Source organism: Vipera ursinii (assembly GCF_947247035.1).
Source record: "Vipera ursinii genome assembly, chromosome: 10".
NCBI classification, from domain to species: domain Eukaryota; kingdom Metazoa; phylum Chordata; class Lepidosauria; order Squamata; family Viperidae; genus Vipera; species Vipera ursinii.
In genome coordinates, this window is record NC_139520.1 from 3,918,824 (window position 1) to 3,930,836 (window position 12,013).

The 12,013-nt window shown below is 52.9% G+C and overlaps 1 protein-coding gene across 1 annotated transcript; it reads left to right on the top strand.

The window, feature by feature from the left end:
* The first annotated feature begins 931 nt into the window (after positions 1 to 931).
* On the top strand, positions 932 to 2,936 carry CEBPA (CCAAT enhancer binding protein alpha). The gene has a single exon (XM_083370306.1). It carries the CDS (start codon positions 1,016 to 1,018, stop codon positions 1,943 to 1,945), a length of 930 nt encoding a protein of 309 aa, XP_083226432.1. The 5' UTR covers positions 932 to 1,015; the 3' UTR covers positions 1,946 to 2,936.
* The last annotated feature ends 9,077 nt before the right edge of the window (positions 2,937 to 12,013 follow it).

Here is a 12,013-nt window from a genome sequence, read left to right on the forward strand (position 1 = left end):
GGTCGCAGCATCCCCCGGGGTCACGTGATCCTCTTTTGCGACCCTTTGACAAGCAAAGCCAATGGGGAAGCCAGATTCACTTAACAACCGTGCTACTAACTTAGCAAATTGCAGTGATTCGCCTAACAACTGCGGCAAGAGAGGTCGTAAAATGGGGCAAAGCTCCCTGAACGACCGTCTCGCTTAGCAACGGAAATGTTGGGCTCAGTTGTTCTGGTTAAGTGGAGGACTACCTGTAGTTTGCAACGAAATGGGTAGGGACTATTTAAAGGCTGCCCGTCAATGCGCCTCCCTCGGGCTCTGCTGAAAGGCGCCTGGGCCTCTGGGCAACCCTTTGCCAGGCTCCTTATCTTTGCTGCCAGGTGTCTGAGCCTTTGGGACGGCCCTAATCTGCCGGGTCATTCAGAAGGGGAAAAGGTGCTTTTGGCCCACCTCCAAGGCGCTGGGCAAGGCAGGTCGTGCCAATACACCCCCCCCCCGCCCGGCTCTTGGCACCAGAAGCGCTGGGGGGGGAGGGCCCCGCTGGCGGTCGGGAGAGGAAGCTTCGACGAGGCCCGCTGGAGGAGAAGCCCCGCGAGGGCCGGGGGCGGCGTCCCGTCTTTCCCCGTCTTGGCGCGGCGGCGGCGGGCTTTCGCAGAGCGGGCCGGGGGGCTCCGGCGGCGGCGGCGGGCGATCTGGGCGGAGAGGCGAGGCAGGGAAGCGCCGGCGGGAGGGCGTTTCTCGGCGCCTCTGCAGAGCGGGCAGGGACGGCCCCCTCCCGCGCGGCGCTGCCAACGGGCCCGTCCAGGCAGCCGGCCCGGAGGCGGCGCCGGAGGTGGGGCGGGGAGGAACCGTCGGGGCCGGGAGGAGACGGGCGCCAGGGGGCGCTGTTCGGCCGGCAGGTATAAATAGCCGGCCCGGCCCGACTCCCGCAGCCCAGAGCCAGCTGAGCCGCCCCGCCCGACGTCGAGCGCCGCCGCCGCCACCGGACCCCGCCGGCCTCCGACCATGCGCGGCGGCCCGCTTTAGCGCTTCGATGGAGCCGGGCAACTTCTACGAGGCGGACGCGCGCCCCCCGATGCCCAGCGCCCTCCAGGCGCACCCGCCCCAGCAGCGCCCGCCGCTGGCCGCCGCGCACCTGCCCTCCGCCGCGCTCGGCTTCCCCGCGCCGGCCGGCCCCTTCGGCTACCTGGCCGGCCCGGAGCTGCCGGAGATCTGCGAGCACGAGACGTCCATCGACCTGAGCGCCTACATCGACCCGGGCGCCTTCAACGACGAGTTCCTGGCCGACCTCTTCCAGCACAGCAAGCAGCAGCAGCAGCAGCAGGAGCGCGCCGCCGCCAAGGCCGGGCTGGAGGGCGCCGGGGCCGGCATGCCGGGCGCCGGCTTCCCGCCGGGCGCGCTCTACTGCTACGCCGAGGAGCGGCTGGGCCCGGGTGCCCCGCCGCTGCCCGGCCTGCGCCCGCTGCTCATCAAGCAGGAGCCGCACGAGGACGAGGAGGCGGCCGCGCTGGCCGCGCTCTACCCGCCGCCGCCGCCGCCGCCCGCCGGCCCGCCCTGCAGCCACCTCCAGTACCAGGCGGCGCACTGCGCCCAGACCACGGTGCACCTGCAGCCCGGCGGGCAGCCCACCCCGCCGCCCACGCCCGCGCCCAGCCCGCACGGCCCCCACCCGGCCCAGCGCCTCCAGGCCGCGCCGTCGGGCAAGGGCAAGAAGGCGCTGGACAAGAGCAGCAGCGAGTACCGGGTGCGGCGCGAGCGCAACAACATCGCGGTGCGCAAGAGCCGCGACAAGGCCAAGCAGCGCAACGCCGAGACGCAGCAGAAGGTGCTGGAGCTGAGCAGCGACAACGAGCGGCTCCGCAAGCGCGTCGAGCAGCTGAGCCGCGAGCTGGAGACCCTCCGCGGCATCTTCCGCCAGCTGCCCGAGAGCTCGCTGGTCAAGGCCATGGGCAGCTGCCCCTGAGCGGGCGTCGCGGGCCGGAGGACCGGGCTCCCCGACTGCTCCCGAACTCCGCCTCCTCCGGGCGGCCGCGGACAGAAGGTTGGGGCCGCGGGAAGCGCGGCGCCCGGCGCGGCTGCGACCTTGAAGCCTGGCCGGGAAGGGGGAGAGCCGGGGGCCGGCCGGCCCGGACTGAACTCTCCGCTTCTCCGCTCGGGATTTCGGCTGGCTTCTTCTCTTCCGCCGCCCGCTCGCCCGCCCGCCCTGTACTGTGAAAGGCGTCTGGTGTAGTTGCCGTCGTGGTGGTGATTTTTATTTTTATTTTATTGCTCGGAGCCTTGCCGTCTCTGCAGCCGGGGCGGGGGAGGCTAACGCTGCCCCAGGACCCTCTTTAGCCATAGGAAAAACTTGGCAACCTTTTCCTCTTTTTGTACAGCCCGTTTCCTTGACTTTGGAGACTTGGCTTGGAATCGGGTGCGGAACTTTAACCTACGTAGGATGGGCCCTTGAAGGGCTTCACGCGTGTGCATTTGCAGGTGTGCTCACACACACACACACACACACACACACACACACACACTGGTCATTTTGGGGAGACCGCTGAGCTCCTTTTGGACTCCACCTCCCAGTCAGCACTTTCAAGTTGCTCGTGCAACGGATGGACATCTTCACCTAAGTGCCAATTTTTTTTAATATTCACTCTACAAGGTGCCAACATTGCCTCCCTCTTTGTAAGAATTAATACCCGGGAAAACTCTCTTTGTAAGGTGAATTTTGGGGGATTAAACAAAGATGCAAGACCATTTTAGAAATTCTGGTTTAAAATCCCAAAATAAAATGCAAACATTCCGTCATAAACCTTTATTTTCCTGTCCGTCGTTTGCAGATTCCCCTGTGAGCCGAAGGTCTTGCAGGAGCTTATGTGCCATCCCAAATGCCTTCTGTTGCAGTCTAAACCTAAAGTAAACCCCATGGTATTGAATGGGACTTAGCCGGTCCGTGAAGTCACTTTATATTATTCAGGGTATTCGTGTTTATCCTTACTTGTTCTGGATAAAGTTTTATGTGCATTTGTGGACTGGTTGCTGAGAAAGGGGTTTTATAGGATAGCTAGTTCGCTTAAACAAACTGCCTTGTCCTGCCTTGTATTTTGGAAGATATTCCAGGCGTGGGTCTCTTCCTCCGTGTCCTGGGATTGAGGCTTCATAGGTGTCTCATTGTTAACTCTTTCAGAGGGTGCCAGTGTGGCCCTCCCAAGAGGCCATAGAAGGAACCTCTTGCTAAGTTTAACCGTTCAAAAGGCAGTTTTTTTGTAGGCTTCTGTAATTTGCTTTAAATTATATTAACTGCTCTTTGCTTTGCTTATCCTTCTCTAGTTGTTTTCTCTGTTTTGCCAAGTGCGGCTGTTTCAGGTTCATAAGCTTAAGTTAGCTTTCTGCCTTGAAAGCTGGCTTAGGTGTACATATAATACCAAAGCATGTATAAATAAGTAATTTGAGGTTGCAAGTGACTGTGTGGAAGAAGAGAACAGCTGAATTGCTGCTTAGGACCCAATTTTGATTTGAATAAACATTTTAATTTGCTTCTGATGAAGTTAACAAATTGCTGTGCTTGAGGCACAGAACAGAGAGGGAGAAAGACCTTTCCAGGTGGATTTTTGGAAAACAACATTGCCCTTGGAACTTCTGTGCCTTTTCAAAATTTTAAACCTTTTAAAAACTGCACGTTATATTTAAGGTTACGCTTTTTGGCACATTCCCTGCTGAAGTCCGTGCGTTTTGCTTTCTTTAGAATGAGACATTGGACCTGGGCCTGTCTCTGCTCTGCTCTTCTTTATGCCGCTGTGCTTATCCCGGGTCATTCCCCTCCTGGTGTTCTCCCAGAATCCCATTCCAGCTTTTCAGCTAAAGTTTTGTGTCTTTGCTGACTTGGTTCTACTTTCTTTCCTCTCCTCTATCAAAGCTAAGATTTCCTGATCATCTCCTCCACCCCATGAAAGTGGGAGCCAGGCTGGGCCCAAGACGAAGCTTCTTTTTTCCAGGCTGGTGACTTCACCTTTCTCACCAGCGAGGTGGAAGAGGCTCATCAGCCCTTTAGAATGGAGGACCTTCCACTTCCTATCTTCCAGCCCTGGGTTGCATCTTGACGGATGCCCATCCGGGGATGGACCTCTCCTGAGCCTGCTTAGCTTTTTGAGATCATGCAAGGTCTACAGTAGACGGGCAAGAAAGAAGGAGGAGCAGAGAAGGCAGGCGACCACAAGTGTGGGTGCCGGGGGTGTGAGCAAATGCTAGTTGCCCAAGTGCTTGCAGCCTTTACAGATAGTCCTCGACTTACAACAGTTCACTTAGTGACTATTCAAAGTTACAACGGCACTGGAAAAATGTGCCTTAGGACTGCTTTTCCTACTTAACAACCATTACGGCATCCGCATGGTCACCTGATCAAAATTCAGGTGCTTGGCGACTGGTTCAGACTTACGACGGTCACCGTGTCCCGGGCTCAAGGGATTCCCTTTTGTGACCTTCCGACAAGCAAAGTCAATGGGGGGAAGCCAGGTTCACTTAACAATCACGTTAGTAATTTCACAACTGCAGGGATTCACCGAACGAGCGTGGCGAGAAAGGTGGTAAAGTGGGGCAAAACCCACTTAACGAATGTCTCACTTAGCAACAGAAATTTTGGGCTCCATTGTAGTCGTAAGTTGAGGACCACCTGTAATGGCTGTGGAGACCGATCTGATCTCTGGGGAGAAGCATCGTTCTGCCTTTCCCAGTGGCACAGAGGGTGCCGCTCTTCGGCTTCCTGCTGCTTGCTTGTCCCAAACCCCACCCTGCTGTGGGAAGGGGGGGGGCTCCCTTTCTGCTTGCTTTGCTGGCTCTGAGAAGAGGTTTAGTCCATTGGAGAAGCCCAACCAGGAGCAGCAGCTTTCCCTTGACTGTGAGGTTACGTTAACAGAATCTTGCAAATCTGAATGTATCTCTCCTGCCCCTCACTTTTACTTTCCTGGAAACAAGGAGAGTCCCAGTGTGACATTTGCACCACCCCTCTTCCTTGGCATTCAAATTGCCTTGATCGGACCCCTTGTCTAGGCTGCGGCTCTTCTGCCTGCCTCCCTCTGTCGTCCCTTCGTGTGTCTCTCGTGGGTAAGCAGGGCTCGTGTCCAGCCTAAATAAGATGGAACCATCAGCTTAGCAGCCTTGAGCATTTCCTACGGACCAGGCCGGGTGGTCCCAAATAAAGAGTCAGTCCACTTTCTCTTAGAGCTGCAGCTGCGTTCCAGGGGAGAACGCCGGGTCTCTGTGCCCTCCCTACGGCCATCGGTCTGGGGAGTTTGTAGAGCTGGGACCGCTCCCCAGAACGTGGCCCCCGTCCGTCCTGGCTGTCCTGCCAAAAAGGAGAAGGGAAGGGAGGTGGAAGGCAGAGAAGGCGGAGGTCCAGATTATTCTCGGGGACCAGTTTTGACACGCTCTGCAGGGGTGGTTCTCAACCTCAGCAACTCTTAAGAGGCGCGGACTTCAGTTCTCAGAATCCCCCAGCCAGCAAGCTTCCTTGGAATTCTGGGAGCTGAAGCCCACAGGCCTTAAAGTTTCTGAGACTGAGAAACGTTGCTGTACCACACTAATCAATTCAACAACTCCATTCAAACAGGGATGAACCAGAATGGGAATCGACCCCCTTGTCTGGCTCACGCAACATAACGAACCTAAGCGCAGGCACCAGAGAGCTGACCTGATTCAAGCACTGACCCATTGGCTGGGTTCATACAACATACTGAACCACAAGGCCAGTGGACTGTGCAGTAGCTGCATAACATAGTAGCCACAAAAGACCTTTTCAGCCAAGCTTAGCACAGGTGTGGTATGTTGTCCCTTCATCCTTAAGCTGAGGAAGTGCCTCCTGAGTTTTTGTGTGTCCAAGAGAGACATACCGGGTTGAGACGCTTCCAGGTTTTCAAGACCTCCATGCAGCCCTGCCCAGTGTGCATCTTCACAAGTGCCTTGACCCTCTGCATCCCCCCCAAAGGTTGGCCATTCACACAATACACTTCACAAGAGCTGCTCCTTTAGAACATAGAATCATGGGGCTGGAAGAGTCCTTGGAGGTCTTCTAGTCCAACCCTCTGCTCAAGGCAGGGGCCCTTATTGCATCTTGGTCAAATGGTGGTCCAGCCTATTTCTGATCACCTCCAGTGATGGAGCTCCCACAACTGCAGGAAGCAAGTTCTTCCATTGATTGATTGTTTTCACTGTCAGAAGACTTCTCCTAGGTTGGAGCTTTCTTTAATGAGCTTCCATCCGTTACTTCTTGTCTTGCCCTCGGGTGCTTTGGAGAAAAAATTGATCCCCACTTCTCTGTGAAAGTCCCTCAACTACTGGAAGGCAGCTATCATGCCCCCCCCCCCCGCCCATCCTTTAAGTGACGGGGAAACTCCCATCTCAGGCAAGCAGCCTTCAGTGAGATATCTGAAAATGAGTGCAAAGGCACTCATTTTCCACCGAAGTGCAGGGGTGGGCAACCTTGGCTCTTTTATGACTGGTGGACTTCAACTCCCAGAATTCCTGAGCCAGCCATGCTGAGGGGAAAGGGAGAGGATTCCAAGCTGAGCCGTGCTGGCTCAGGGATTCTGGGAGTTGAAGTCCACGAGTCATAAAAGAGCCAAGGTTGCCTACCCCTGCACTAGACTCTTCTGAGAAGCCGAGAAAGATCAGGGCTTGGGCCGATGCTCAGCCCTCTGGATGTTCTGGGGCAGGGAGCAGGTCCCAACTGGAGAATTTGAAAAAGAGGCTTTTCTGAAAGAAATTGGGAGCTGCAGAAGAAAATCCTCGGCTACCATTGCTTGCACTTTGGAAAACGCAGGATTCGAAAACACATTGATGCAACCTACACAACATGCAATGGGCATTTCCGTGGGAGGCAAGGGACAAGTGACATCACATGCATTGTGACTCAGATTAAGTAATTGGCATCACGCACATGGTATGTGTGGTACCCCTTGTGTGCTGTTGTCATAGCACACATGACATCACTATAGCTTGCACTGGATGACAGTGTGCAACATAAAATCTTGTATCTTCCTCAGATACAAGACCCAAAGTAGCAGAGATGGGCAGTTGTTACAGATGTGGGGGCTGGTCCAGTTCTTCTCAAGCAGATGTTTCAACTCATGGAAGCAGGTGGCATCCCACCTCAGTTGATGGATGTGTCTCCCATGCGCTGCCCAGGTGCAGAAATGACACATCCTCCATTCATTTAGTGACCAAAGTTGCAACAGCATCAAAAGAAGTGACTTACACCTGGTGCTTGCAACACTTGTGACCGTTGCAACATTCCTGTAGTCACGTGATCAAAATTTGGGTGCTGGGCACCCAGCATATATTTGCAATGGTGGCAGCACCCTGGGGTCGTGTGATCACCATCTGCAACCTTCCCAGACGGCTTTTGACAAGCAACGGGGGAAGTCAGCTTCACTTAATGACTGCGTGATTCATTCAACGGCTGCAGAGATTTACTTAACAACCATGGCAAAAACGATGGCAAAATTGGATGCTCAACAACCACCTTGGTTAGCAACAAAATTCTGGTCCCAACTGTGGTTGTAAGCCGAGGACCATCTGCATAGCATTCTTTTTTAAAAAAATATATAAATGTTTTATTAATTTTCTATTTTCACAAACAAGTGCTCAATAGACAACGTGATGACTGTGTCCAATAGTGATTCTGTGGTACATATTTATTTATTTATTTATTATTGAGATTTCTATACCGCCCTTCTCCCTAAGGGACTCAATATAAGCTTCTTCCAACTAAGTCCAATATTACACCCACCAGTACATCTTCTCTTCTTCTTCTGGTAATAACCATTTTTCCGCATAAAACAAATACAATTCTTATTGTTGTTGGTAAACATACAATTGCATATCAACATTTGTTACATTTTTCTAATATTATCAGTAATATCTGTGTGGCAGAGATGATAACAAATATTCTAAACTTGGCCTGTCTGAATTTTGAACATAAAGACTGACTTTCAGAACTGCGTAGCATCGTTTTGTTCAAGGCAGCTAATGGTATATACGCTAAATGAAACAAACCACAAAGACTTGAAATCTCATAGAAAAAACCCCTGTTAAAATACAAAACTAAACGTACGCTGGAGTTAGTTGCAAAAAAAGGAGAAGCGTGGCGAGTTGCATTCTCTTCTGAAATTTTGTCCCTTTGCATTTTCCTTGTTTCCGATTCCGTTTCTCATTTCTCTTCCTCCATTTTCATCCTCATCCTCATTGTCATCCATGTTATAAAGCACCGATAATTGAACCTGAGATGCAAATATAGGGCTTAACTATGAATATTTATGCGTTTGGGTTTGTTCCCTTGCTGTTACAGTAGCTGAGGTGAGGACCAAGTGTATAAATACAAGTCTCGGGAGCCCTTTTTGGCAAGAGATGACTAAGAGAGAAGACGTGCCTCTTAGCATGTGCCAAGCGTCTGCCCCTTGCCAGACAACCACGGCCAGCCCACAACACCCAGGATGAGAAAAAAAGGCAACACAGCCCATACAGGCACAAGTTCCACTATTTCGTCTTCCAGGAATTCAGAGGAGACAAAAACAGCAACATTTCCTTTTCCTTTCCTTTGAATGAAGCTGATGGTTCTTCTGAACGAGATCCTTGTATGATCAGCACGGCAGCTTCTCCTAAGGCCTCTGTGAACCTGACAGGCTGAGCCCGAAGCCAGTGGCTCTTCCTAATTCTTCGCCTTATACCCATAGACTGCTCCTAGACATGGAAGCTCCTTTCAGCATGTGCATTATTCTATATTATGCCAGAAAAAAGTGTGCTGGGAGTTCCCTGATCATTGTCCAAGGATCAAAATGGGCCATAGAAGACAGCTGGCATTGTGGTCATTCAATGGGGCGGTCACCTTTTTGAAAAGGAGTGAAACGCCACCTCCGATTTCTGAAAAGGGCATCAGACCGAGCACATCGTCGCAACTTGTCAGAAGTCAGCAGTGGTGAGGAAAAAAGGGGGGGGCTGTGTGTGTGGACTCAGGAGCTCTGTAGTTCAGGGCTTTTCAACCTTTTCACCCATTGTACCACTTTTAGGATATGGCAATATCCGAGTACCACCAGTCGCCTAGCAAGGGGTCAAAAACTTGATGACCCAAAAAAAAAAAAAGAAAAAGAAAAAAGTGATGAAGTACAGGTAGTCCTCGACTTACAACAGTTCGCTTAGTGACTGTTCGAAGTTACAATGGCACTGAAAAAAGTGCCCGCCAAGCCACAGCCAAGCAAGACACCTGCCTGCCAGCCCGGCGGCGCTCTTCCTCCTGTCCAAGGTTTTCATCGTTGTGAGCATTTCTGTTGAGGATTGGCAGCGGGGGAGGGGTGGGGGGAATGTTTGGTTTTTATTCCCCCCCCCTCTGCTGGGTGGTTGCAGCAGGTTTTGGTCACTTCACATGACCCTGGGACACTGTGACCGTCATAAATATAAATCAGTTGCCAAGCATCTGAATGTAAATCACAAGACCCTGGAGATGCTGCAACATTCCAGCTGATTGGCGCTTCTTCTGGGCTCAGCAAAAGTGCCAGGATCAGCACCGAGCTCCAGCTGGAGCCTGGCGCTGATCCTGGCGCTTCCGCTGAGCCCTGACAGCCCTGCAGCTCCAGCTGTCTCTCACTCAGGCGTGTGCGGTGCTGCCATTCCCCTCTTCCACTACCGCTTTCCTAGGACGGTCACGTACCACCTGCCAGGTGCCATTGTACCACAGGGGGTACCCGTACCACTGGTTGAAAAGCCCTGCTGTAGTTGGTAGGAAAAGAGAGGCTGGCCTCCACCTGGTTTTTATTTGCATCACTTTGATTGCACTACTGCGCCTGCCATTTTGTCTTCTTTGACCCTACCCAAATGACTGGGGGCACCACCGACAGCATCCCAAGCGGAAATGGAGCAGTTCGTTTTTCACCCTACTTTCACTGATTGTCTGGATTCAACCAACAGGTAACACATGCACAAACTCAGCAAACCGAGTCCACATAGAAAACTAAGCCATCAAACTAAGCCCTGAGCTTGCAGTTAAGCTAAATCAACTAATTTGGTTAGTTATGTTGTGTGAATCCGGTCAGAGTGGCTAGTTGGTAGACCTGAGAATAGTGCAAAGCAACCCAACTGGATTGACACAATCATAGCAAATGGTTTAAGACACAGGCCTGCCAGGAAGAGGTGAAGTGAATAGGAACTATGAGAGAAAGACAAGGCAAAAGGAAAATGGCTGCATTATACACTGGAACTCTAGAAGTTCTTCACCAAGTCCCTGCAGCCAACTTTCCTTCCTGGAATTCTTCACCAAGTCCAACATGCACATTTTCTGCCAGGGACTGTACAGAACTGAGAACACCAGCCAGGCTTTGTAGAAGTTGACCCCCTAAGTCTAAGAGAGGCCTGCATAGCAGATCCAAACTGCAAAAACCTAGTCAGCCACTGGGGGGGGGGCAGTCAAACAAAATAGAAAATAGACTCTCCCCTGCCATCTAAGGGCCATTGGGATTACTGCAATCCCAAACAGACTGCTAAAAGGGAAAGCTGGTTTCTCTGTTCCGTCCAGCTCTGTCACTGAGCTTTTCCCAAGAAAGGGAGGTTTACGGAAGGTTTACGGAAAGTCTGGCAAGTGACGTTCAGCCAGTCTAGCGTGGCAAGCCGGATTGCAGAGCGCAGGTATCGTGTGGCCTGGAAATGAGGGTTGAGTGACAGGAATGGGAGCAACAGCAGCAGTTAGTCTGCTGATCTTTGCTCATCTCTTTCTCTCTCTCGCTGCCTGTGTGTGTGTGTGTGTGTGTTAGAAATTTCCGTCATTGCGTTAAAGAGCCAGAAGCCTGAGGAGAGAAGGAAGAGAGAAGGAAGTTCCACCACCACCACCACAAGCCAGGAAGAAGACCAGGAAGTGCTGCAAAGGGAAAGCCGGGGGGGGGGAGATAGAGAGCAAGTTTCCCTCAAAGTGGGGGGGGGGCTCCTGAAAAGGAGATCCAGCTCTGGGCCAGGCTTGGCCAAAAGGTGAGATGCTGTTGGTTGGCCACAGCCCACTGGTGGCCAAGCATCCCTCTTGGGCTCCTGGGTCCCTTGGTTTTCCACATTCTGCCCAAGGGCAGAGGAAGCAACAGAGGGAAGGTTTGAATCCCCCGAAGAGGGTCCCTGGGAGGCCCTGGGCCATCCCTCCCTTTTGGCCCGGAGTTTCCCAACCTTGGCAACCTGAAGATGCGTGGACTTCAAACTCCACAACTTCTGGGAGTTGCAAGTTGCCACGGTTGAGAAACATTGCTTAGCCTGACGTCCTTTGTGAGGCTGTTGTGGGCCAAGCCAGGGGACCCAACGCTGGGGAGGCTCCTATTGCTCCTGAGTGAAAGGCAAGCATCAGTCAAATGGATCAATGAGGGACAGTCTTGGCAGTGGAGGTGGCTTCTCCTTCCCCAGATGCAGGAATGGGGAAGGGCAGAGGGAGAGAGGGGGCTTCCATGCTGCGCATTTGGAGACGCAGTGAGAGGGTCCCCGATGAAAAGATGCCTTTCCCAACTTCCGGCTGGCGCTCCCAGCTCCTCTTTGCTCCTTCTTGGCGTTGAGTCCTCCCCATCACTTCCTGCCAGTTGTTCATTCTGGCGATTCAAGTCTTTCTAGTTTCTCTTTAGCCGGATTTATGACTAAAGATGCCAGGTGCTCTCGACTTTGCTCCCTCAGAGGTTGCATGGTGCCATCTTCCCAAAGGGGGACCCCATCTGGGATTAGAGCAGTGGGAGAATGAGAGGTCACAGGGTGGGGACTCCCCCCAACTCACCTCTGAGCAAGGGTCTCAGGGAGAGAAGGAAGGAAGGAAGGAAGGAAGGAAGGAAGGAAGGAAGGGAGAGAGGGAAGAAGGGAGAAGGGAGGAAAAGGAAGGGAGGGATTTGAATTATTTTGCCTTACCAGGATTGGCACCTAGGAAACTGGCTTATACTTGCTTCCTGTTTTCAACCAGCATCACTCCCATTTGCCTAGGCTGGTCTGGCTGTCAGCTGGCCTGCCCCAGGGACTATGCTGCCAAGGGTAGAAAAAGCGAAAGAAA

Bases quoted from the DNA above. Each gene is read 5' to 3' on its own strand.
- CEBPA (XM_083370306.1), top strand. From the start codon at position 1,016: ATGGAGCCGGGCAACTTCTACGAGGCGGACGCGCGCCCCCCGATGCCC.